Consider the following 27,061-nt stretch of genomic DNA (forward strand, 5'->3'; position numbering starts at 1 on the left):
CCAGCTGAATGAGTTGGGGCTGCTTAAACTGAAAGGAAATCTGAGTGGGACTCAATAGCATCCTGTCAGTGGATCCAGATTGTTGCGAAGAGAAAGGAAATAAAGTAATTTCAATGTATGTGACAGATTGAACAGGAAGTAATTGCAGAGAAGTAATGGACAAGCATGTAATTGCAACAGTGACAATTTGAGAGATTAAGGTAAGATATTAGGAAAACCATAAATAGGATAGAGATACATTAGGTAAAACAAACAGTCCTTAGGACACACAGCCTGGCTTTCAATGGTGCAGAAAAATGATGCCTTGCAGCCAGATCAAACTGCGTTTCAAAAACCGTATCTGCTATAGCAGCTTCCACGCAGGTCCCCAAGCTCCCAGTGCTTTGTCTCAGTCCTGGTAACAGGTCCAGAAAGTACTGTACCCTGTCCACAGATAAAACGGTTCTCCATATGTAACTTACCATCTAGAAGCAGGCAGCATAGGCTTTATTGACAGAAGGATTTAGCAAAATACATGTCAGACCTTTGGGAGCATCATGCAGAGGCCTCTGATGTCCAAGCATCAACTGGTTCATATCAGCACAGGTCCTGGTACATACACTCTTCCTGAGCCATAACGTAGATGAACCATTGCATTCCACTTCATTTTGAGCAAGTGGTGAGAACTACAAACCACAGAGTTCAAAGGGAGCACTGCCATGAGCCTGAACAGCATGAGACTCCAAAGAAAAGTGCAGCTTTACTATCCTGGGAGGTTCCTAAATGTTATCTCATTTCAGCCATGCACAGATGGCCCTTATCTATGCTAAAGAGGAACACATTTCCTTTCTATCAGAGCAGCAAGAGGCTCCAAGGCAGCCGCTTCACCCCTGCTAATAGGGCTCTGGAAGACACAGCAAGAGAGGGCTGCAGTTTCTGTAGTGCAATTGCAGCATGTGCCACTCCTACAGCACTATTTCTGCCTTCTACTAAGGTGTGCAGGCAAAGGCTCTAGCAGCAGCTGGCACTGGGTTTCTGGGCATTGCATTGCGCAGCCCCACCAGAGGCTCAGCAGTGCCCCAGCTCCTCAGGTGCAGCTCGGAAGCCACTGGGTAGCAGGCAGCGGCTGCAGCTGGCAGCACTACCCTAGGCTGGGTGGACACAGTCCCACTTCGTTTTGCATCCCAGGTCCTCCTGCTCTGTGGAGAGCCTCACCGAACTGTCAATCGCTGGGGGACAAAAGGAGAGTGCTTTTTAGTTGTAACATGTTAATCTGCCCCAACCGATGCCAGCGGTAGCCACAGCATGAGGCACAATGACAACTGAATTGCTTTGCTGGTCCCAGCTTATAACAATACCTCTGTAACTCCCTCAGGCTTTGTGAGGATTAATTAGCTAATATCCACAATGCTTAGAAGATAAAAACTACTCTGTGAGAGTTAAAGGACTGCCATCCTGATGTGCCATCAGGATATCAGGAGTTACTTCTGGCTCCCTGAGGAGCAGTTGCTCCAGGTGATCCTACACAGCAGGCTAATTTTCCACCGCTTGTGGTGAATTTCAGACGTGATTGGGGAATTCTTTCAGTGAAAGATGCAAGAGTAGCCTTCTTTTAACTTCCTCTCACTTACAAGGACTGAGCCCTGGAAGGTTTGTTTAAGATTTCCAGCACTCACCTGCAGGAGAAGTCAAGCTGCAGAGATGGTAAGGAGAGCAGACAGCACACGTAGCCCTGCCATACTCTTTCACAGAGAAAGTATGGTCCAAACACACACCTCTGCAGAGCAGCTTCTGGGAAGCAGGTTACAGTTGGAACAGCTTTAAGTTCAGTTTGTGGCTGACTGCTCAGTTTCAGCCACACAAGTAATTTGCTTCCAATTGTCCCTGATGTCTTTTACCCAACAGTGACAAAAGACAAGAGATACTGTCATGTCTGGGAACCAATTCAGCTATAAAGGCATATATGAATTTCAGAACATGATAAGGGCATAATCACATCAGGTTTGTAGTGCACGCTGTAGCTCAAGCACCAGCAGTCCATCACACCAGGGCTGGACACAGTCCACTGCCTTTTGGAGCCCTGCCTGGCTCAGTGCTCAGCTGGATCCCTTCCTCTCAGAAAGAGAGCATCCTTATTGAGCCCTGGGTGCTTACAGCTGATTGTAACTCCAAAATTACTGTCACTTCCAAAGCACATCAGGGAAGAAAAAAAAATATATGTATATATTAAAAAACAAAACAAAACAAAAAACCTACAACCCACTTTTCTAAGCACTCTGGGAGAAGAAAGCCAGTTCCCCAACTGACAGTGCAACAGAGGGCTTTCAAGTACTCCACTCAGGTCCAACATTTATGGGGCTAAATTTTTAAAAAGTTAAACAGGATCTGAAAGCAGACATCAGGTGGTGTATCTGGGAGCCTCCTGGTAGCCAATTTCTATCACTGTCATCATAAATCAGAAAGCTGCAGTCTAGTGACTTAAGCACTTAAATCCCTTTCGTTTTCCCTGGTTACTTTCAACAAAAATTGATTATTAGACTTAAAAGTGGCAGAAAACAAAACATACAGAATGTGATTTTAAAATACCTTGTGATCTAGTTAAGTGAGCCAGCATTTTCTAAGGAAGAAGCTGGCTTGTCAAGGTACTACGATTCTTCCAGCTGGGCACAGTTGGAGAAACTTAGGTAAGCTTCACATCTCCCATCCTCTGGAAAGGGGGGGTTAGCAATTTTCAAAAAAATAAAAAAATTAAAGTGATACAGAAAAATGCATTTTAGCCTTTCATACAATTGGACAGATCAATACAATGGGAAAGGCACTATAACAAAGGTGCAATGACTGAAGAACCAGCACAACAGAGAGGTACTATAATGTAAGGTGAGATGATTGCTCACCCATATCAGAGGATTAGAGGTTCACAGGGAAAAGCCTCACCAAGGAGGGATCTCCAGGAATAGATTCCTTTCCCAGTGGCTGTCAACCCTTAATTGAGGTCTAGGCAAGGCACAGCCAGGCTCTGGTCACACAGCTGAATTGCTTCCACCTGTGCACCCAGGCCTGACCAGGTCCTTTCCCCACGTGCTCAATTAGTGGTTCAGGCTCTGACTTAACAGTTCCCACACATCTTTAAGTAAAGGTCCACAAAAATTAGGCAGGAATTTGAGATTATGATGCAGATCACAAAATTTTGTGCATCCTGGACCCAAACCAAATCTGAATTTCTGAAAGTTTCCTGTTTTGCATTGTTGTCATTCAGAATCTGCTGCTCTGTGGAAAGCCAAAGGTAACAGTCTCAATATAATGCATGAAAGTCAGAGGAGGCAGCAGAACCTCTGAAGGCTGCTGAAATCAGTACTTCCTGCACCACATGCATACACTCATACTGGAGGACTTTGGAGGCACATATATTCAAAGATGATATAAGATGGTTTTTTTTTTTTTCTTTTTCTTTTCCCCCCTCCAGCTCATTTTCTTGCTTAGCCTAGAGGAGATAGCTCTGGCTTTTAAGGGACTTCTTCAGAAAAGATGCTGAATTGGGGCTTCAGGCAAGATATTCCACAGTCTTCTCTGGAGAGGAGACTAATGCATAAACAAAGATTTCACAATCTTATCCAGATAAACATCTCTTGGCTTTCCCATCCTGGACAAACTAGCCATGCTGAAGCAATGCTAACTGAAAATAGGAGACTCCAGCACTTCTGTAAAAACTTCCCCAGAAGTAAAAACTTCCTGCTATTAATAATGAGAAGTACAAATCCCTTCAGACACATGAAAAGCAAAAAAGGACTGGCAGTAGCTATAGAAACATTACTTAGGTAGGAACAGGACGGGTGAATTTTTGCCCGTATTCCTTGACATATTCCAGTTACTCTTGTCCAAATAGGAACGTAGCCTGTGAACAGAGAGGGATGGTTATGACTTATCATTTATTTTACAGAGGGACTACCACAGTGCCTCCCAGCCGCAATGGCCCAGATAAGGTAAGCCTGCATTCTGTAACCACAACCGACTGAGACAGAGCTAGAAATCCCAACAGGGCTGTTTCAGCTACAGCAGCATTCTTCCTGCATGTTCTGCTTTTCCCCCCTTCTGCTACTCACATCTTTTCAGCAGCAAAATGCTCCCTATTTTTAGTACACAATTTGGATTAAAAATTAAACAAAATGGGAAATAGCAGACTGACAATCACCATCCCAAAGCACTGCATGCTGATTTCAGATACAGCTTGTCTTGGCAGCATTCTCTTTCTACTGAGTGGAATGCAAGTTTAACAAATCTTCCCCTCACACTTGTCTGTTTCCCTGTTTTACCCAGTGTACACTTGATTCCTTCCTCTCTCCTTTTTTTTTTTTTTTCTTTCTTTCTGATGGATGCTTCTCTCAGGAAATAATGGGAATTTTCATAGCATACTTGCTCTCATTAATTCCTAACGTGTTTGAGCTGATGAAGCTCCCATTGACTGAAGTACAAAGGAGCAGCTAGAGGAGATGGCTGGGAAGAACTGGAGAGGGACAATGACTTGATATAGATGAAAAATTTCAGTTGCATAAAGAAAAAATGAATCTGAAGCACAAAGCTTTTTACCTATCCAGAACTGCTTTGAACTTAATAGAAAATAAAGTCCTCATAAGAGAGCATAAGGATAAAATCACTGTCTGTTATGTGCTCTTATTTATAAAGCACAGTAGTGTTGCCTGGTGAAGCACCCACGAATATAAGGGGAATCATTCAAATGATGGAAATGCAGAGTAACTTACTGGAGCAAACAGTTACTCCAGCAGTATACATCTTCAAAATTGGGTCCTTATTCTAAGAGATTAGTAGCATTACAGGCTGTTCCAGAGACCTTTCAGTCTGTTTCCCCTGGCTATTGATTAGCCTCTTAGCATAGGCTACAATCATGACAAGATACAGCTGAGCTATGAAACAAGGATCAGGGAAGGAAAGGTTTGCCAAAACATCACAGACAGCCCTTGTTATTTCAAAAATATCATGATACTGAGACTCAGATGACTGCAAAGTGTTTGAACTAATATGTTCTTTCTAATCCATACATTAGTTTTAAAGTGCAATCATTACATAAGTGTCACCTGGAAGATCTTCACTGCTTATGTTTTCTATAACAGCCTTAGAATTACTCTGTTATTAGAAACAAAGTTTACCAGAATAGGATTGCAAGCAGCTCCACATAGAAAGACTACAGATTACATCTCCCCAAGCTATAAAATCATCATCAAAATTCAGATTTGGTCTTTGTGGATCACAGGGTCCAAGCTCGCAGAAGCTCTAAGCAGCATTTCAGTAGGCTGGCCACCACCTCACATACCTCTTGTTTCAGTAAGCAGGTAGCACATGTCATGTCCTGGACCTTCAGCACAGCCTTTAGCAGCAGTCCTGTCCACACTGCCATTCCACTCTGAAACCTTTCTATCCAGTGGGTATCCTGACACACAGAAGTGCCCAACCAGGACACCATTCCAAAGCTGCTCTCCTCAGTAAGGGCAATTTCAAGCCTCTTTCTAGCACCACTTAACACCTCCCAGACAGGCAGGTGTCTCTATTTACCTCTGAAGGCATATTTGGAAGGTATGGATGAGCTGGGTCAAGCCAGCTGGGTGCTGCTGACATCTGCGTCATTCCTAGGACTTGCTGTCCAGCCTCTTCATACCAGCATAGGTTTAGCTACTTCCAAACATACTGCAATGAACCACCAAAAGTGCAGAAAGGTTGAATGCAAGTGGGTATGTGCAAAAAATGTGCCTCAACAATAAGCTGATCAGAAAGTATAAAGGCAGCCAGAGAGACCATTTGTCTGTTCACGCTTCTGAAGATCAGTCATTTGGTCTATTAATTGCTGCCAGGTTCAGTAGTAATATATGAAGATCTCTTTTACTGCAGTTAGCAGGTGCACACCACTGCATTAATGAAGTGACCTACTTTGTATGCTCAGTGGTTATTTTCCAGATCTGAGTATCTTGGGTGCACACAAAAAAATCAAAATATACCAACCTGTGCAAACTGTGTGAGTGGGGCTCCCAGGCCATGGCTGCAGCCCAGAGCTCCTTCCACACGTGAACTTCCCCAGGGCTAGGTTCTTTATGGGAAGAAGTAGCAAAGAAAAACATCACACAAATAACTTCTCTATTTTCAACAGAGAGTTTAAACCAGGAGGAAGGTTCATGGAAGGAAAAAGAGGGTTAGAAGAGGATTCAAGGAGAGGAACGTCCAGATCTCCTCCCTAAGAGGTGAGAACTGCCAAGTTCTTTTAGGCCATGTCATGGCATGAAGTGCAGTAATGATGTGAGAAGCTCACCAGTTATTCAAGCAAAAACCTGTTTACTGATGTTGGTTCCTAAAGTCACTTCAGTGCCTAGGGAACCTCTGCTTTGTGGTATGAGTACTTCACAGTGAGCCCCAACATCTGATTCTTGGGTTATTGTTCAGGGATCTGGTGGAAAGTCACCACCACTCCATCTGGCCTTCTACTTCCCTGGTTTTCTTTCCACAGACAGAAATACATAAAGGAGGAGGTGCTATATCAGCAGCTTATACCTGGGAGTGAGGTTTGCAATGTCCTCAGGGCAGATACAGCCATCATTCAGCAGACCAGCATCTGGAGCATGGGGTGCAGGAGAGGCTGGCATCTTGACTCAGGATATTTCTAGAGATATGGAAACAAAAGGAAGAGCTGAATGGAAACAGTTCGATGCATGATTGTATAGATTGGTATTAGATATGCAAAATTTGATTTATATTGTTTGGCAGAAGCATACCATGGTCACTCAAAACCTATTACTTAGAAAATCACCCAAGATGGAAGCACTTCAGAAACACCAGCACAGGGAGGGGAGGGGAGCTGAACTGCTGGTGGAGCCTTCAAGCTTGTATTATGCTTATACATAAATATTTTTGACCACATTGGAGCAGATAAAATCATGTTTTGCCAAGGTAAAGAGGGAAGCTACTTCACAGATAGGTGATGGTGGGATAGGAGTGTGTTTGCTTTGGCTTCTGTCAAGGGCTGGCATGTGGTTAGCACAAAGTAGGGGTCCACAGGTGTTTCATCTGTACAGCCCTAGAAACACAGGTATGGGTTCTGCAGTGCCCAGACTGTGTGTCTGTGTCCAGACACCGTGTGCTTAGTATCACTGCCACTTCTGTCAGGCCATGCCTTGGGGTATCTGTACCTTTCTGTATGGCTTCACTCCCTTTCCCCCCACTGCTGATGACATATAACTCATGGTGCTGCTGGCCAAGGGATGAAATGCACTCAGTGCACCAAGTCTTAGCCCCAAGGGAAAGAGGCACAGGAAGAAGGGAGAGAAAAGGTGCAGCACAGGAAGTCATGAGGTAGGGCTGCTACTCCACGGCATCTTCTGGTGCATGGGCTGAACTTCCCTGCTATAGCGATGAGCTTCAAAAGGAGTCTGACTGCATCAAGAAAAACTTCTTTACAGAAAGGCTTGTTAAGCACTGGAATAGGCTCCCCAGGGAGGTGGTTGTGTCACCATCCCTGGATGTGTTTAAAAACCATTTCGATGTGGTGCTCAGGGATGTGATTTAGCAGAGGGTTGTTAGTTAGGGTAGTATGGTCAGGTTGTGGTTGGACTCGGTGATCTTTAAGGTCTTTTCCAACCTGAGCGATTCTGTGATTCTATCTGAGTACCAAATCCCCATCCAGGTATCTAGGCTGAACTGCTATGGTCTGATTTTCACAGAGATTATCTGGGACTTTTGTTGCATCTCAACACATACGAGCATTTTAAATAAAAGGAGAGGTTCTCTCTTTTTGTGCTTTGCAAGATGTTCACTCAGGCTTCACCTTTTGTTTTATGCTTGAAACATTATTTGAGTAATAAGAGAATATATCAGCTGTTTCTCTATTCCTTAATGCGCTTTGAGTCGTACTCTCTCCCGTTATCGTAAAAGCAATGCTGAAGGGACAAATCAACTGAGGTAAAAGATGTTTTACAGAATCACAAATCAACAGGCATGTTTTCAGAGCTTTTCTGTTTTAATTCTTCCCACTGAAATGTGTTTAAATACAAATAAGTACGTCCTGACAGTATTTTCTAACTGAACACTGAAATATTATTGTATGGAAAAGTATAAGCCAGAAAGTAGCATTGACAGGAAACCAACAGAAACAAAAGAGCAGTGTTACTAAATGCCAACATGTAAAAAGGAAACACTGTGGTGAAATAAATGGGGATCATAATACCGTCACAGTTTTCAAAACTGTGCTGTGATAAGAAACAGAATAAAAGCTGTTGTGTTAACCAATGTGATTATACCTCATTGCATAAAAATACAGAGAAGCCTCTATATTAGAAAATCATTTGTTGAATTCTGCTCCAAGGTGGCAACTCATTTTTTGTCTCCTTTTTAATATGTATACTTCATTCTGTTTTAGTACCATTTTTTTTTAAATGTTCATTGCATACACTTTGAGGAATTGCTTCTTTTTATGTGTTTTTCTGGAACCACAAAGGCCTACCTTGCCAGTGTCAGAAACATAACCAAAAAAAACAATACAGCAGAGGTAAGTACTTCACTATATCAAGCAAACATATATCCCTCTGTATGTTTGCAGGTGAGATTGCTCACATGGCTTTTTGGAAGGGCAGTTTGCAGTCACTTCAGAAATAAGGATGCCTGCCAGGCTCTCCTAACATACCATAGCAGAAGTATAATAAAGCGTTACGTACAGCTGTAGTTACTGACTGACCTGGAGCACAAGCACTGTGAGTTCTAAGGGGAGGAGCTGGGCTGGGATGTGCTGGAGGAACTTTGGAAATTCCCACCTACATATTCTCAGTAGCACCTAAATCTTGTAATTTGCCACTGGAACTGAATCAAACTACAGAGAGCAATATGGGCTCATCGCAGTAATGGACAAATTGACATTGCCTGAGGACAGCACAAGCTCTGACTGCCCAGAAATTCAGGCAGCATCTCGCACATGCTGCGAGAAGCTAAAGTGTGGATTTTTAAGCTCTGGTGCTTGGCAAACTTTGAAGCGGCTGAAAATTAGATTGATTGAGCATCAGAGACAAGAGCATTATTCTTATAAAACTCCTCACTGTTCCCAATAAAAAGATTGTTGTAAGCGCAGAAATGTAAGTGCTTTGACAAGAAAAAGCAACAGCAAGGAGTAGACATTGGCTGACTTCTGTAAACCTGAAAAGAATTAATCTTTTGAAAATAGAAGTCAGGATCTCAGCTGTGGAATAAAAAGGCTCAGTTCCACTCTCTTCAACATAATTGTGCTGTCTGAGCCGTCTAGCACTGTGTTGTATTCACAAGACACTCTGGTACCATTGTCATGGATTCTTCCTTTTTCTAGCATGGGCAAGGGAAGTGTGGTGGGAAGAGAAGTGCAAAGCAGAGAGAGGAGGAAAAAAAAGCCATAAGGAAAGAAAGAAATGCAATGAAGCAGTCCAAGCAACCACAGTGTTAGCCACAGTCTAGATGTATGTGCACAGAGTTGTCATGAGTTTTATAGGAGCCACACTGCACTCCACTCCTGGGGCAGGCCCACCCTCAGAGCAGCTTTCTCTGGGGGCAAAGGGAAGGCAGTCTGCCCAGAAACTCCTCTATTGCCCCAGTTTCAGAGCAGGCAGTCACAATTGGAGTCCCAGGACATCAGCTAGGGAGCCATGCTTTGTAGAGGGACAGCACCTGGAAGTGGGGAGATGTCACAAGCGGTCAGGCCTGTTCAGAGAGAAGGATGAGGAAGAAGCCATGATAGTGACCACAAGTCTGCAAGCCTGCAGTGCACAATGGAGGGTTTGCTTGAGAGGGACAGCAGTGTGTCTTTAGTCAGCCTGAGAAAAGCAAGGAAGCCAAGATTTGGAGCAAACATGCTCTTGCTGGCTGCTGAGGACCCATCAGAGGATCCGGTGTGGTTGAGCAGCCAAGGAGGACTGGGGCTGCAGCTTGCTGGCCATCTGTGCCTGCCAGCCTCACGCCAAAGCTGCTCTCTGCAGGACCCTGCCCTGACACACACTCTCATTCTGTCAGGCAAGGGAGGGAGGAGAAGGAGGAGAGGTACAGAATGCTATCTTAAGGGGGATTTTCAGTGTTAACAAATTTCTGCGGTCCTGTAAGAGCTGTGACTGATTGCACCAAAATCCTCTTGCAGACGATCTGAAGAGCTGAAGAGTATGATATAAAAAATGCATGTGTTATGCAGAGCCACACTCGTGTTATCGCTCCCCTACCTGCAGCACATCCTGTGTGCCACTGACTTCATTTAAGCTACATTAGACCAGGGACATATTTTAAAGAAACACCCACTCTCTGAGAAGCACCAGTTCATATGGTTACATACACTCTGCATTAAACACTGAACCCCTCGTCCACAGAATTCAATGCCTGAGTAAAGGCAAATTTGAATCCGAACAAAAACATTTTGCATATTTACCTAACAATTCTCCATGAAATATTCATGTGCTTAACTACTGACACAGCAAAACTTCTCACCAGCTTTCCTAATGTGCATGCCTGCATGCAGTGCAGCAAGGCAGCCGGCATCTATGTGCATTTTTACTCCTTGAGTGTAACATCCCATACACATTCCGTGGGGCAGGTGGTTATTTACACACCCTTGCCTCTGCCGTAAACATCTGAGAGGAAACAGAAGTGGAGGAGGAGGACTGGCTGAAGGGCGTCCAGCATCCCACTGGCTCCAGCTGTGACACACGCTGTGTGCTGTTGGTTGTATTTCTGACAGGCCTTCAGTTGCAGGGAATCTCTCGCAGAATGTTCCTATGCTGTCAGGAGCACAGTCTGATCACAGGCACTGCATTTCTCTCATTCAGAAGGACCTCCTGGCCACTTGAGTGGGAATCTGAGGAAATGCCTCAGGCGTCCCCACCTGTGGGCCGCAGTGCTGTGCCCACGTGGAGCTGCTTGTAGCCATATTTGCCGTGCCAGAGGCAGGCCGGGGGACACAGTCAGATCATTTTGAATTTGTAGATTTTTTTTAATGAAATTGAATTGAAAGAAGCATTAGCTTCATCAAAAAGCCAAATTCTGTAAGAGTTACCAAACATCACTCAGCTGCGAACAAAGTTCTGTTCTTTCTCTGTGCTTATTTGCTCTTTTCATGTCCTTAGCATTAATTTCCCACAGGTTTCCTACCACTACGTACAGTCTGATGAGGAGATTCTTTCATTGGGCCCCTGCTGCATAGTCCTCTAACTGCCTAGTGACAACAGACACAATTAGCCTGAAGGGGAGGAACAGCCAAAGATAATCCAGTGAAATGACAGCTGCAAACATCCCGTTTGATACCCTTCAGTGTGTGCTAATGACTCTTTTCAGCACATGCCAGTAAGAGACACTGTGAGCATGACTGAGGAGTGGAAAGGAATGAGAGCTGAAGAAAGTAACATTTTTTATCAAAAGATAAATGCACAAAGAATCATTATAGATAATCCCTTGCTTATGCATGAGTTTACACATGACAAACACAAGCAGAAGGAGAACGTGGTCCACTTCTGCCCTCAATTACGTGGTACAACGGCCAGGCAACTTAAGGGGAAGGCATCTCCTGGAGGAGAGAAGACAGAGTGGATCCTACAAGGTTTATGAATATCTTAAGTGTGGTTGTCAAATGGATGGGCTTCTTTCCAGTGGAGCCCAACAACAGGACAAGGGGCAATGGGCACCAACTGTTCCATCCAAACATGAGGAAAATCTTCACTCTGAGGGTGACAGAACACTGGAACTGGGCTGCCCGAGGTGGCTGTGGTGTCTCCTTCTCTGGAGATATTCAAAACCTATCTGGACACTTTCTTGTGAAGCATGTTCTGCTTCCCCTCTGCTCTGCCCCAGAGGTGTAAGCCCAGTTCTCAATCAAGGGCAATGCTCTCTGTGCTGTTTCTTGCCTTGCATACAACATGATTTATCATCAAAAGCCTGTCTATTGGCATCTCTAAAACACCTACCACCTTGTACAATACCTTAGCAGCAGAGGTAAGTGCTTATGGGTAGCTTAAGAATATTTTTATTTATGTTGCTATTTCTACAGGTAGCTTGAAATAAACATTATGTACTTGCTCTGCTTCTTCTGAAAAGGCTTGTTAGATTTGATTTATTTTTTTTTTCTATTTCCTGTTTACCTGTTTCTCCTGAGCTTCTTCCTTGTTTTTTTTTCCTCCTCTGCCTGAATCTCCTTCATGTGTTCCTAAAAGAGATGAGAACAAAAAAGTCTGAACCTTTTACAAGAACATTTTTAAAAAGTTTTCTAAAGAGAATGATTATTCTGGCTAAAAGAATGTGAATTGCACCTGCTGCTTAACTCACAAAGGAAACCTATCTATTTTAATTTGTAGTAAAGCACAGGATTGGGTGAGGCTAAATAGGTATGTGAGCTCCTTTATTGTTTGAGCTCATACTGCCTAGGGCTTGGTTCCATCAGCTAATAAACAGAGCTGGTGACAAGATCAAACAAATACCCAAGTACAGCTGGGTCTATTTAAAATAATGTTTAGAAGACAGAAACTGAGAAAACCATGAGTTTTCATGCTGCGACAAGTGAGACACAAGAGCTGCTGTTGGAGGGACAGCACTCAGATCAGGGAAGAGGTTCAGTCACAGTTAAGCAGAAGGAACACTATACTGAAATTTAAATATATATATTATAAATAAAACATTTAAATCTCAATTTATTTATATTGCTTAAAATGAGTTCCTGCTGTAATACAGCCTGTTTCTAATAAATATGAAATACCTTCTATTTGTATACTTCTATAGCCCTTAACGGTAATCAGCTTGCTCCTCAGAGCAAAAAATTTGGCCATATGACTTAATAATCCTCCAAAACTTGCTGGGCTTCTTAGCGTCCCTTACAGCTTCACCAGGAAAGCAGGTATCATGCACATTGATACTGACAACTGAGTAACAACTAAAGCTGCCAGCCTTCGTGGGTAAGCACTCACTCCTCTTGCAAGGAGAGACAAGAGTTGGGCTTGTGGTGGAGAAAAGCAGAAATGTAAAACAGAAACAGCTGTAAAAATGCACTTCTGTTATTTTTTTCTTCTTCACTTTGTTATATTCTTAATGCACGTGGCATTCAGGAACAATTCCATTTTTAACAAAGGGGAATATCAGGTTTCCATTCATTGACATAAAACCAGGACAAGGGTCTCTATCTTCTTTGTCATACACAGCAAAGCACTATTCTCTTTGTAATCACAACAGATGGAGAAGGATTTCAGGGATCCAGAGATCAATTCAGTCGGATAGAATTCAGCCCAATGAATGAGGTAAGGCACCACGTGCCACTCTGCCCAGAGGCCAGCAGCTTGCATACGCTTGTAGCTGGCAGCACATTGGCAAATGCTGCTTAGTGTTTTTAGGTACAAAGGGCATAGTATAAATTTGTGAAAAGCAGGTGCCAAACTACTTTCAGAATGCCAGGGATGAACAGGAGGAGTGGCCCTTAGATTTCCATCAGCTCAGCAATGCTGCAAACAAGAGCAAAATTGCACCATCTCACCTCCATCTGGTTCTGCGGTGTGTTGGAGCACTATCGAGGCAGCCCAACATCTATCTCCTCCTCTAAGCACCTCCCTTCTAACAGGCTGACTTTCAAAGTGCTGAGCAGCCACAGCTCCCACTGAGATCACCGAGGGTTGTAGCAGCTTAGCATGTGTGAAAGATTGGGGGATTTTCATTTCCACATTTAAATACCGTTGCTGGTGTCTGATTTCAGGTATCCAACACTTACAATGGGACCAGAGCAAACAAGTATCTCCACTCTGACTAATAGCTCCTGGGAAGCTGAACATATTAAAAAAAAATAGTCGTGGGCTTGAAGGCTTCTTTCAGTAAAATTCTTTTCACATTAAGAAAATTGGAAGAAAGCAACATATATTTTAATTTAAATATCTTCTAATGTATTTACTCAAACAAAATACCAGCCATTTCTAATATAGGACCATGTGTGCAGAATGCATAATGGAGTGCACTGGAGCTTTCTCTAGCACGTCTTTTCATATCCTCACTTCTGCTTCTGATTAGGTTGGAAGCACAGTGCTGGGATGGAGTAATGAACATCTACCCAGTAATTTTTGTGAGAGGAAATTGAACAACCAGCTCCTTGGCCATTATTTCTGTGAATTTCCCAAGCTATGAATGCATCAAATAGTAACAGAAAAACATGAGTTCTGCTAAGAAAAAAGCCCTATTTTTAAGGTGTATCTACAGGCTTTATGGAAAACAAAAACAAAACAAGAAATCAGATTTAACCTGTTTCCAGAAAGCCTGTAAGAACAAATTTTGACTCATTTGTCAGTGAGAAACCAGGTGCTTGGTAATACAAGATCATAAGGCCTCAAAAAGACACTGGCTTCAGAAAAAGCCGCACGTTTGCCACCCAAACTTCAGACATTTCTAAACTGCTCGACACCCAAAACAGCTCAGTATTTTTACCAAATGCTACCCTGTACATTTGAAAATGGAGAAGGACGATATTGCTAGTGAGAAGTATTACTCTGATGTACCATCCTCTCAACACGTAACAAATACAGGACTTTGTTTCACTTCCCCAAAATTAGCATTAATACCATTGAGAGTTTATAGAATTTATTATGAAAAAACGGAAACAGTGAATGACTAACTTTATGATCTTGGCAGCCAAAAGTTTATAATGTGATATAATACACATGAATGAGGAACACGGTGTGAACTTTAATTCTTATGTGTTTATAAACTGTCTGAAAAACACGACATCAAAACCCTCAGCAGTAGCAAAAAGCAAGGCGCTCGTGTCCATTGAGTAATACAAGTATAACATCCAATTCTATTTTTTCCCTTTGACTGCCAATTTTATGGCACTTCATTTAAACCTGAATCTCCAAAGAATCAATTCAAATTAGCTTTATAATTTTCCCCAAAGAATCTGCTTTAAAATAAATTGAATTGGAACGTAAGACTTACTAAATGAGTATAAGATTCAAGTGAACTTTTCTGAAGGAAAACTTCTTTTAATCAGAAGACAAATAAAGCTCAGGTGCGGTACCATATGACAGCTCTAAAAATAGTTTGTCCTTTGCTGGTGGTTTAACATTGGACAAATCATGTTTTGTATAGTTGTGATGTCTAAGGATTTCTTGCCGTGTTTCTGGTAATATAAGTTGATCTATAAGATGGTGTTCTGCAGCGGACATCAGAAAGCCCCTTTTTAAAATAAAGAACTGTCATTGCATCAAATCTTAATGATCCTGCAGAGGACCGGCCTGGAAGGAAAGACACAAAATTCAGCTACATGCCAGGGGGGTTGTCAGAAGAAAGCCAAGGATGCTCACCTAAGGTGATTACCAGATTTTAACCAATGACTAGATATTCTGCAGAACATTGAGCCCAGATGTCAACAGCCCTTCTGAGTCCTATCCCCATCATTAATTTTCACTACATCTCCTTGGCAATTCATTTAGCTTCCTTTTACAGTGCTGAATAACAAATGCGGAGAAAATGCTCAGTTTAATTATCATATCACATACGCATAAAAATCACTTTGCCTTCTACTTATACGCAGCTGTGCTCAAGGTGGAAATCTGGCATTGAGATAAAATTAATTCCAGCCACAGCTTCAAGTGGCCCCAGTGTCAGCTGTCCCCAGTGCCGTCCCCACAGAAGGACGGCTGGGGGACGGAATGTGTTCCTGCAGCACCTTGCCCACTGCAGTCTTCATGAAGCCAATGCAACAGTCATCCACAGGAGGGGGCTCCTCCTGCCCCATCATGGAGACTTCTGTTTGAGTGCTGGCCTTCTCATTAAGTACGGACGGTGGCACCTACATCCACTACGTCACCAGTATCTGTATCAGGACAGACTCTACAACACCTCCAACGTAAATCATATACATTTTTTTTATATTCAAAAAGAAAACAAAAAACTATAACCATCCAATCCAACAAGGCAGCATGGGCCAGCAGCTCACAGACCACAAAGGCTTTCTGTAGGGAGACAGGAGCCAAGAGACGGGGGCCAGGCTAAGACATGGCCACTGTTAGGCCTGGTTTGGCAGGGCCCGTGGCTGACTGGGCTGAGCTGTGTGGAGCTGGAGCCCAGTCCTGCTGGGGCCTCACTGAGGCAGCAGCCAATGGCCCTGGGCTGAGCGGGGTCCTGAGCCGTGAGCAGGTCAGGAGAGGCTGGGCAGAAGCAGTAAGGCCCTCAGGGTTATGACACAGTTTCTAATATTCTTCTGTTTTACAGTTTATAACTCAGACAGACGCTACACTGAAGAGCAAAAATTCCTCCATTTTACCAAGCAGCTTTCATCAATATTATTTCAGGCTTCTGCTTGAAAAGATATATTGCTAATATCCATATGGGCAATGACAAGACCAAGATGCCCTCCAAAGCACAAAACTACAGAAGAACAAACATACCTTTGATTTTCCATAGATGCAGCCAGAGAAGTCATAATTCAGGACACCTCGTTATTCACTTAATTATTCATTTTGTTTATTTACAGTAGAGATATTACACATAATATGGTGTAAATCCCCAGCATCCTCAAACACCAGATGCTGTTTTTTCTCTGCAGTCCCAAAAGGAAAAAACAAAGCATCACTGTGAGAATTAACAAAAAAGCCCAATTAAATTCTTTGCCAGAATGTTGATTTCCCAAAGATAAAAGCTGCAAATTAATAATAAGCTTCTGGTCACCTCCCTTATCAATTTTGCTCCCATTAGGAATTACAATCATCCATGTTTAAAATGGAAGATATCAGGTAAGCAAGCAAATTTTTTAAAATTCATTTTAAAACTGCAAATATATAATGCCTCACCATTTTCTCATCTCAACCACAGATCATCAGGAAGAGCTGCTAAGGACGTGGCTCAGTTGAATGAGAAGATATGCACAGATGGTGGTATAGATGCACGAGAGAAAAAGTCTTCACCTAGGATACAGAGAACTGCACAGGGGCCAAACAGGTCTCAGAGGTTGCTGTCTTGTCTCCCTGCCCCATAGCTGCCCTGACTATACCTAAGCTCATCCTTGCAGGTATATATTCAGCCTGCTCTTAGACACCCCCTCTTTATGGGCATTTGACCACAGCTTCAGACAACAGATCCCTGACAGTCACTCTCTGATTACTGAAGAGTTTTTTCTGCTTTAAAGTAAACCTCACTTGCTATAGTTCTATCATGTTAGTTTTTGTACTTCCAGTGGATGGGAAGAACAGTGTTAATATCTGCAATTCCTGTGTTCACTTGAACACTGTTATTGCATTCTTCCTCAGTTTTCATTCCTCTTTGAACAATCCCAGCTTACTATTCAGTTGTTCTGCAAAAATCAAGTCGTCCACAATACTCACAGTTCTTGGGACTCTTGCTGAAAGATCTCCATCTTCAGGCAGTGTTTGCAATCAAATGTATTGATAAATGCCCAATTACCACTTTTCAGAGCATGTATATTCAAGCCTGGGAAGGAATACACACAAGAAAAGTAACATAACAGCCTAAAAGAGCTTCCTTGTTAGAAAATCTAATTCTACCGTATTGCTCAGCTTTGCTGGAGGACGGAAAGCTCTGTGGTGATTTTCTGCCTACCCTGACTTTTAAAGCAAGCTAAAGATGTCTCAGACACCACTCACTGTTGGGGGGGGTGAGGTCAAGGGCCACAGAAATTGGCTGGAGCTGCAGCCACCTCTGGACCCAGCTGCTCCCTGTTGTTTTGCCAGTGCCAGGAAAGCCCTTGTGGGGTATGTTGAATGGAGAGAAGGCGTAATGCTGCCACTTCACGTCATAGCAAACATTAAATTTTGCAGGCCCCCCCAAAAATCAGGCATCTTCCAATTAGATTTGCATTCAATCTGGAGAGATTATTATTACATGCACATTTCTTAAAAGGTTTTGATGGGGCACTGCTCTTTTTTTTCTATCAGAATCCCACAGGCAGACTCACATTAAACACTTCTAGTTCATGCGTGGGACCAAATCAGTGCTTTCATTATCAAGGAGCAACACATCTTAGGTTGCAACCAGACGGCTCTTGAGCAATTATGCGCATATATTAACTGGCACAAGGAGGTGAAACATCAAACATAGCTTGCCAACCCGCTGTTGCCCATGTGATTTCCCTGGTAATACCAGAGACCACTTCACAGAGTTGAAATATTTGGATTCTCTGTTGATTAATTCAGGAAGGGGTTTTGCAAAATATGCAAAAAGTGCAGCATTCAAATAACTGGAGATAAGTAAAACTGGTCAGAAAACAGTGGAGTAGGAGGTTATCTCAGCAGGAAGAAGGATGGATTGAATATGTGAATGTTTCTTAGAGGTAGAGACTCCTTACAGATGTGTTTGTGGAGTACTTTGATAATGGAATCCCGTGCAAGGATAAATGCTGCTGCAGTAACTATTCTTGAAGTGGTGACCATGAGAATTGAAAGGAAATAAAAGCTTTTATAGTGAATTGCATGCAGTTTACAGCACAGATGCCTTAAAAATCATAAAAATACAAAGTTGAAGATAACCCTACCCCTATCTTTCAGTAAAGTGAATAAAACACATTTTATATTATACAGTACCAGCATAACTATAGAGTTAGATTAACTGTTATGCTCTGAAAAGTGACTATAAAATGATATTGCAGTTTCTTGTTTATTGGGCACCAATGATTTTTTGATCAAATATATTTTGAAGTAAAAAAAATGTTTTGTGTAGCTGCAAAACTTCCAAGAAATGTAATTAGATTACTGTTTTCATGCTCTATCATCAGAATTCAAGATTACGTGGACAAAATAAAAGCTTTGCTGACACCTCTGATTCCACTGGCTACAGGTGAGATATTAAAAACGTGCAGGGTATTTCTCTGCAGTAGAGCACAACACAGAGACCTCCACAGTCAGAAATAGATGAACTAGCTCTGATATTGAAAGCAGCTTAGCTTTAGCTACCTTTCACTGACATGAATTATCCCATTGCATCGCTGTATGTACTGTGCCAAGCCCCAAGGTATTCAGCAACACGTGGAATGTAACCTCAGTGAAGCATGCTGCTTATTTTCAGAGACACTTCTGAAAAATCCCTTCACTGATCCCCTCATGTTCACATTGTCTTTGAATCATGTGAAATGGATTACAAAAACCATACACCATACAATGTTATCTACCTGGACTTCAGTAAGGCCTTAGGCACGGCAGTGATAGAACAAGGGGAAATGGCTTCAAATTAAAGCAGGGGAGAGTAAGACTGGATATGAGGAAGAAGTTTTGTTGTTGGTATTTTTTGTTTGTTTTTTATAATGAGGACAGTAAAGCACTGGAACAGGTTGCCCAGAGAAATAATGGTGCCCCATCCCTGGAAACAGTCAAGGTCGGGCTGGATGGGGCTTTGAGCAACCTGATGGAGCTGTAGGTGTCCCTGTGCATCGCAGGGGAGTTGGATCAGATGACATTTAAGGGTCCCTCCCAAGTCAAATGATTCTATTACAACCACACCTATGGAATAAAAATGTATTAATGAAATACTAATTTAACCCATTTTGTATGAAAACTGTACTTCCATTTGTTTGTGTATTTCCCCCAATTATTTAAATGCATTTTTAGCGTCATTTTCCAAGGTTTGCTCAGTCCTACTCACATGCTGTGGTCAGTCTGACAGAGCACTGCAGTCTTGGCTTCATTTGCTTCTGGTCCTGTTCCAGTTCTGTTGTTCAAAACAGTGTCCTTTCTAAGTCCCCATCAGCACTTCTGCTAGTCAGCAAGACTGCTTAAAGATGGTAAGCTCTCTTTTTTGTGTATAACAACTTCATTAACGGAAGTCTAAATTTTGTTAAACTAAATTCATGCTGTTGCAAAGTAAATTGAAAAGGAAGTGGGGAGGAATTTGAAGTTGCTCATTTACAGCAGGAAGATACAGTCTCTGGAAAAAAAAAAAAAAATCAAAATACAATCTGCTTAACTTGGCTTCAGATTCTCCTTCAGGTGAATTTTAGGTAGACTTCCCAGGGAAATACATTCAAAGGGACATTGTATTAACAGAGATTTTATCTCCTAGAAATCTCAACTTTTTAATGTCATAACAGGATGTCACATCTCCAACCATTGTGTAACAGAAAGAGTGAAGAAAACCTATATAGCGAGAGATGGAAGATAGGCACTCCAATTATTGTCACCCACTTTGGAAGAAGTAATACTTCCTGGAATCCAAGATACTCTGTGGAGGCTCTCAGAGAAGTCCACAGCTTTAAACACAGACAAAGTCACAGAAAAATAACCATGCCTGTGATCTTCATTTACTCATCTTTACACCATTTGAGAAATATAAACGGATGTTCAAAACAGTATAAATTACATTTACACTCCTCCTAAAATGCCTTTGCAGTGTGAGAATGACATAAAAGGCTTAAATATAAATAACAACTACAGACTGTGTGAGAGATAATACAATACTCAGGCAATAAGGAATCAAAGGATGGCACTGTATGTGTCAATCAACACATTTTTAAAAATCAGGTCATGTTAAATAAACTTGATACAATTTTCATATGAAATTACAAGTCCATATGTCAATGCAGTTCTGATATGACAGCCTCTGTGAGGCACTGGACTCGGTATTAAACAACATTTGGATTTTGACATTACTTTATAAAAGCAACACAACGTGTTCTAAAGGGATTCAAGTGCCTCAAAAAGCTCATTTATGAGAAATCTTTACTGAATATATGTGTTCAATCATTTTCTGCATTCTGCACTTCTATTTTCTGGAAAACTAGTTCTGTGATCTTTCTTCATTAATATCTTATTCTTTAATGACTGTGCTAGTTCATTAGTTAGTCATTTTTTTTAAACCACATTCAGACACTCGATGCAATATACAAACCATCAGGCACATCTTTGTGACATACAGGGAGAAAAAAAAATATTTTTTCAACCTAAATAAATAGAGGTTTTGAAGTAAAAACTAACCAAAAGATTTGTTCATCCCTTCTTCTACATGCAAGTACATCCTTGGATCTTTCCAACTTTGATGACACAGTCCTGGACAAGAGCTAAAGCTCTACTGGAAGTGCTAGAGAAGTCATTTAAAAGCCAGCAGGAGTAAGTGAGAACGAAGTTGCCACTGAGGAATTTCCTCTCTCAGCATAAGATTGTGGCACACTATTAATTAGCAGTTAAGATCTAATCTCATTTGCACACTTCCTAGCTAAGAGAGCTGTACGAGAACAGCAAATCTATATAGAAGATCATACACACACTACTACATACACTACTGACTATTATGACAGCCTAAATTTTGTTTCTTCAACAACGACTGGAAGGGTCCAATTCCTTCTAGCATTTATCTGTTTTAGCAGATCCTGTAAAAGTAGCTGTCTCTGAGACAGCCAGTGTGCCCTCCAGCCTTCTCCACCCATTGCCCCTGGATGCTGGGGCAGTGTGAGGGCACTGAGCAGGGCAACGTCCTCAACTGAGTGCTCTACCCCATTGGCATAGTTGGAAACAGGCTACAGAACCAGATGGGCCTTGGACCTGACCCTACAGAGCATTTCTTATCCAGCGGGACTAAGCTGCCTGATTTCTTTATGTCCCTTGGTCTATGTTCACCCTACTTAGGTTTTGTTTTTTTTTAGTTTCATACTGTAGCTAGAGAACTGCCACAGCAAACTGCAACAGTGAATCACTGCAGTGGAGAACCAGCACCTAATACGTTTCAGTATTAAATGATTATTTTTTTTTTTAATAAATCCGTATGACTCACTTTTCTTAAGCTCCACTAAATTTAGGTGATTTGCTAAGTTTAGAAACCTACAGCTGTTCTCATGGGTTGCCATGAATGGAGAAAAATCTCTCCAAGAAGCAGTCTCTGCCTGATCACAATACACCCAGGCTGTGGCCCTGCACCAAAACAGCCTGGCAAGGCTGCAGAGGGTGCTGTGAGGGCTCTCACAGCATTGCTGAGTGCAGCTTCAGCCTCAGAGCAGCACCACTGTGTCAGCACAGCAGAGTTCAGGACCCGAGTCACACTCCCAGGCAGCATCCTGCACAACATTGCCCTGCAGAGCACAAATGCACCAGTTGTCCAGGACCAGCCCAAGGACCTCTGCACTACAGCTCATGCTCTCAGCAAGCTCTGGAAGCAAGGCTGTCACTGTAAGGAGTGACAGATTTCAGAAGCCAACAGTTAGCTGCCTCAGTAGTTTTGCAGATTGCAAGAGTCATCTTCCTATTCACATGTAGGTGCTTAAATAAGTCAAAAAATATCACTTTTCTTTTTATTTGTTATTGATACATATATATTATTTCCAAGTTACAAATATATTTTATGATGTAAAGTTACATGATGTATGAATGAAGATAATGGAAAAAATGAACTCTAACTGATTCCTAATGCCATTTCTGAATTAGCTGTACTTCCATTTCACTACTGAATTGTCAAGTTATTGTTATGAAAGCTATAGAACATAAAAAGGGAAATATCATTATGCCACTATATAAAGCCACAGTTATTTCCTCAATTTCAGTAGCGAGTGGAGTTCTGATCATCTGAAAAAGATTATGGAAGGACTGAAGAAATACAAAGAAAAGAGCAAGTGTGATTCAAGATGAAATCACCTGTATAATACAGGATGTAACAGCAGTGAGTTGTAAACCTCTTATTGCTGGACACACAGCATGCTGGAGAAGCATCACTCCTTGTGTGCCTCTTGCTGTATGGTTAACCATCACTACTGCCAACTGAGGCTGGGCTTTGAGACAGGTCCATCCTGTACAACAGATACAACCTTCTGGCACTCAGCTTAACCTTCAGAATTCCGCTTTCCATCTTTAGGTGGTGAAATCCTGAGGCTCTGTCCAGATGGGGCTTCAATGCACCATCATCTGCACTGCTCTGCAGTTGTCCCAGGTCTGACTTTGGGGCACTATGAACATCTCCAGTAAATGCTTGCCATTTTCAGAAGCTAACTATGGGAAAAGACAAAACAAAAACAAACCCCCAAACAAAAAAACCCCACCACCATAGAAGTCTTCCCTCCCACTCCCCCAACTCAATTAATTAATTCAGATGAGGAGTACCTCAGAGAAAAGATGGTTTTAAACATGCTGCTAACACATTTGCTAGTTTATCAGGTGGTGACAAGGGTCAAATGGACTTTAAATAAATAAATAAATAAATCTACAATACTTGGGGTCTTTCTACAGGGCTGCTCTATTTAGGCACACCATATCAGCTCTAGAATAGTGCTTGCCTCTTCCTAAACAACACGATCAAAACACAGAATTTCAAGTTCCCCATCTGCGGCCTTCTGAGACAGCTAAATGTATCCATGCGCTGCTTCCCCAACAGAGTGGGCGAGCAGAACTTCAACTGGCGTGTTATTTGTATTCTTTTAACACTAGAATTTCATGTTACTAACTCTCAAAATTGTCCTTTGCCAGGAAATATGTGGCACATACAAAATTAGTACAATGTTTGACTATGACATGATTCCATAGCATCTGTTACATCTCAATATGTCACTGAATATTTCACAATTATTTAACAACTATCACAGCCTTCTACTCCAAGAAAGACTAAGTATTTCAAAGTTCTTTCTTCTCTAGCATAAATGTTCTGCAGCTACCGAGGTTTTCTCAGTGCACTTACCTTAGGCCTCCTAATGAGGCAGCTCACAGAATCACAGAATCGTAGGGGTTGGAAGGGACCTCCAGAGATCATCGAGTCCAACCCCCCTGCCAAAGCAGGATCCCTACACCAGGTCACACAGGTAGGCGTCCAGGCAGGTCTTGAATATCTCCAGAGAAGGAGACTCCACAACCTCCCTGGGCAGCCTGTTCCAGTGCTCCGTCACCCTCAGCGTAAAGAAGCTCTTGCACACATTTGTGCAGAACTTCCTATGCTGCAGTTTCTGGCTGTTTCCCCTTGTCCTGTCTCCACGGACTGCAGAAAAGAGTCTGGGCTCAGAAAAGAGTCTGAGCTCAACCCAAGAGGTACAGTTCTAGGTGTCTTACTTTTCAAAGTAAGGCAGATTTATCTATGCTCTTTAAAGCTTTCTTGTATTTAGTAAAGTCAATAGTTTTTATTATTATTTTTTTATACAATCACCTTACACATTAAATCATTTTAACTTGGAATGTCTCTAACAGAATTAGGTAACTAAACACAAACTTGACATTTTGCAGTGCATAATATCCTTACTGTCAGTGAGATTTCATCTAACTGAGACTGAGATTCTCACTGCAGCACAAATAACAAAGAATTCTAAAGACCAAACCCTTTCTGGTTAACCCTACATAGCAAAAACCTCAGTGACAAAGCAGCTGTTTAGTATTTTGATGGCACTGGTGTTGAGACTTGTACAAAAAGAAATTTGCAGGGTTTTCTATGAACTGGAATCAGTCTGACTCACTAGATGAGGTATTCTCAGCATACATTTCATTCAAAGTTGTTGAATAGAAACTGCCACAGAACCATTCTTCCTTGTCCAGAGATCCGTTTGCCCTGGGGAACCCCGTGCCATCCTTCTGTCTGTCCCAGTCAGAAGACAGCAGCACGTCACTGCTTTGCCTCTATAACAACTCGCATTAAAAAGAAGTTTTATTTCTGATTCTGCACATTTCTATCTGACACCATGATGCTGATTGCTAAACTGACCCCAAACTGAGTTTGATCTACGTCCAAAAGTTCATGGCTTGGACAGAAGAAGGACTGGAACCATTGAAAACAGCTCCAAGAGGACACCGTGATGGCAGTAGCATTGACTTTTATTTCAAATTAAAAAATAAAAGTAAAAAATCAGACATGGAGAAAGCAAGATGTTTTGGCATCTCTTTGCCATGTTGAAAAGGGCCTATCTTCCCATGGAGCCTCACAACCCTTGTCTGCTAGACCTCACCTCCTACTCCTACAACACCAGAAAGGCTCAGCAAACTGGACCAATACACAGGAAGTGGAGAAGATCAAGGGATTCACTTCAGAACTACACGATGCGTTGAGCCAAAATGTTAATACTTGTGCAACCTATATGGGCTTTTTCAAAATTCATCACTAATTTTAAATTTCTTGCCAGAAAGAGACTCAGATATGTGTCTTTAAAGAGCTATGATTAAAATAATTTGTTTTCTCACATTTATTGCCATAAAATGGTGCACTGTATTTTCTCATATTGTTACTGGCAATCAGTACACGGAAAGTTATAAAAACAAGTCTCTTTTTTTCCACTAGGGTAGCTCTCCATTCAAAGAACAGTGTTAAGTACTCAAAGCAGGAACACAGTTATAATTCATACTAATTTTAAGATGGTATTTCACTGCCAGAGAGTGTAAAACTGATGTGATAGTAAATGAGAGTCATGCCAAAGCTTTTCTTTGAACTGTGACATTTTGTGTGTCAGTTAGTTACTCAGTATGACTTATCAGCCACCACCCACCCAGCTGATTAAAGATAGAAGACACAGTAACACTGTCACAAAGCTAAGGTACTAAGTTTTATTTTGGGAACCTCATAGGGACACACTGAACATTCTATGATGTGGTGCATGTATTTACTTTAGATTCTTCTTATTACTGAGTATATGGATGAAATATTCATTTTCTGATACACCAGGAAGAAAAGGAAACAAAACATTCCAGTGAAGAAAGTCTTGATATTGGGCTGAGTCCTTTGAACCCTTTTTGATTCAAAGCTGTCCTGGATTTCACTATACCATACTGTGAAAGCTACCAGGGATATCAGGTTGCCCAAAGAACACAGTTTAACAACTGCTCATTCCATCAGTGAAATCATTCAAGTCGTTTAAAAGGAAATAACACATAACTAGATTCCAAGAGCTTTAGTGAATTACAGAAGTTCCAGGAGAACAAAGCAAATACATTTTGAAAGCATGGTTATATAATCTATTTGCTTTAAAGTGGCTGCAATAAGCTAAGCATACAAAGTATCCACATGAAAATAATTTGAGCAGATTATCACTCATTTGAAAACTCAAATGTAAATATGCTTTTCACAGGTATTTCTTAACAAGCAAATGCAGCTTGTTAAGTAACAGGCATCAGAAAACAAGACAAAAAATTGACACAACGGGAAAGCAGATGTGCTCTTAAACCTGAATAAATCAGTGTAACAGTAAAACCTGAAGACTCACCTCTGTGCTGTTACACAGGATGTATCAGTAATTACTTGCTCTTATGTTCAGCCTTCCATTTGTTGGGGTTCAGACCCATTTTGGCTCCCAAGATTCTGCCAAAGATGGTTGTCATCAAACTTTTTTTTTTTTCCTCCTGAGCTCCTATTATTGTTGCTAGGAAGTATTACAAGTAAGAATGTAACCTGTTGGTGAGTGTATATTCCCTTTTAAGGAACCCTAGTATTACAGCTGGTGAGCTATGTTGATCACAGCTCTGCCACTCCTTTCCTGTTGACCAAAAAGGAAGCTGTTACATCAGCAACAGAACATACACAAAAATGAAAAGCATCTTTCATCTAGTCCTTGGGTAGCTGCTGTTTTTGTTTCCCAAATCATTAGTGAGAATAATCTCCCATTTCACCCACCCCACAAAATGTCATTCCTAATTTTATCAATTTGCAATGATAGCTGAAGTGTTCTGCAGCTTGCTAATCAAACTCTGATAAAAGTTAGCTAGTAATCAGCTTTTATTCAGCTGCAGAGCAGGGACTGCATCACCTGAGCCTACTCAGTTCCACTCAGCTGTGGTCATCTACAATTTCTTTCCACAAGTCCTCATGGGAGGGGAAACAAGAATGCTTAAGAACAGAACTTCTCTAAAAAATCATGTTTAAAAAACAACAACAACAAACCTTTGCAACATGGTAAAATAATTTCACTGGCTTCCCCTGGATTTTCTATTCTCAATAATTCAAGTTCATGCTTTTAAAGTCTCTGAGAAAACAAGGAATGAGAGTGTATAGAAGTAAAGCAAATAGAGGGCACTTTCCTCTCTGAAGTTCCTTGCTACAAATACAAGATATATATTTCTTAGAAGGAAAAGCATACAGAGACCTTTCTGTCTGTAATAATCTTCAACAGAAGGTTACTGTTCTACAGAGTCTATAAAGTGCAGATATTGTCAGATATTTAGACAGAAAACTACAGTCA

At 41.6% G+C, this 27,061-nt stretch overlaps 1 protein-coding gene and 1 long non-coding RNA gene across 7 annotated transcripts in view; one reads left to right on the forward strand and one right to left on the reverse strand.

Moving 5' to 3' along the window:
- FOXN3 (forkhead box N3) overlaps positions 1-26,167 on the reverse strand; it is a 228,412-nt gene extending 202,245 nt beyond the window's left edge. For 3 of the 6 annotated variants that reach the window (XM_090141503.1, XM_090141500.1, XM_090141496.1), the window contains exons 1-4: positions 16,785-16,870; positions 16,383-16,534; positions 12,108-12,172; positions 6,532-6,640 (exon numbers count right to left, since the gene is read on the reverse strand). In XM_090141503.1, the coding sequence (XP_089997629.1) occupies positions 6,532-6,577 (46 nt within the window). In that variant the 5' untranslated portion in view covers positions 6,578-6,640; positions 12,108-12,172; positions 16,383-16,534; positions 16,785-16,870. Of the gene's footprint in view, positions 1-6,531; positions 6,641-12,107; positions 12,173-13,486; positions 13,674-16,382; positions 16,535-16,784; positions 16,871-17,315; positions 17,394-26,089 lie in introns of those variants that run through there. The other 3 variants (XM_090141498.1, XM_090141497.1, XM_090141499.1) reach the window with 3 other exon arrangements.
- Positions 2,983-12,059, forward strand: LOC149917895 (uncharacterized). The gene is made up of 3 exons (XR_016467026.1): positions 2,983-3,959; positions 6,134-6,224; positions 11,116-12,059. It is a non-coding gene; the product is annotated as an uncharacterized LOC149917895 (long non-coding RNA).
- Positions 26,168-27,061: the final 894 nt, after the last annotated feature.

This window comes from Phasianus colchicus, chromosome 5 (assembly GCF_987193195.1).
Source record: "Phasianus colchicus chromosome 5, bPhaCol1.hap1.1, whole genome shotgun sequence".
In the NCBI taxonomy this organism is placed as follows: domain Eukaryota; kingdom Metazoa; phylum Chordata; class Aves; order Galliformes; family Phasianidae; genus Phasianus; species Phasianus colchicus.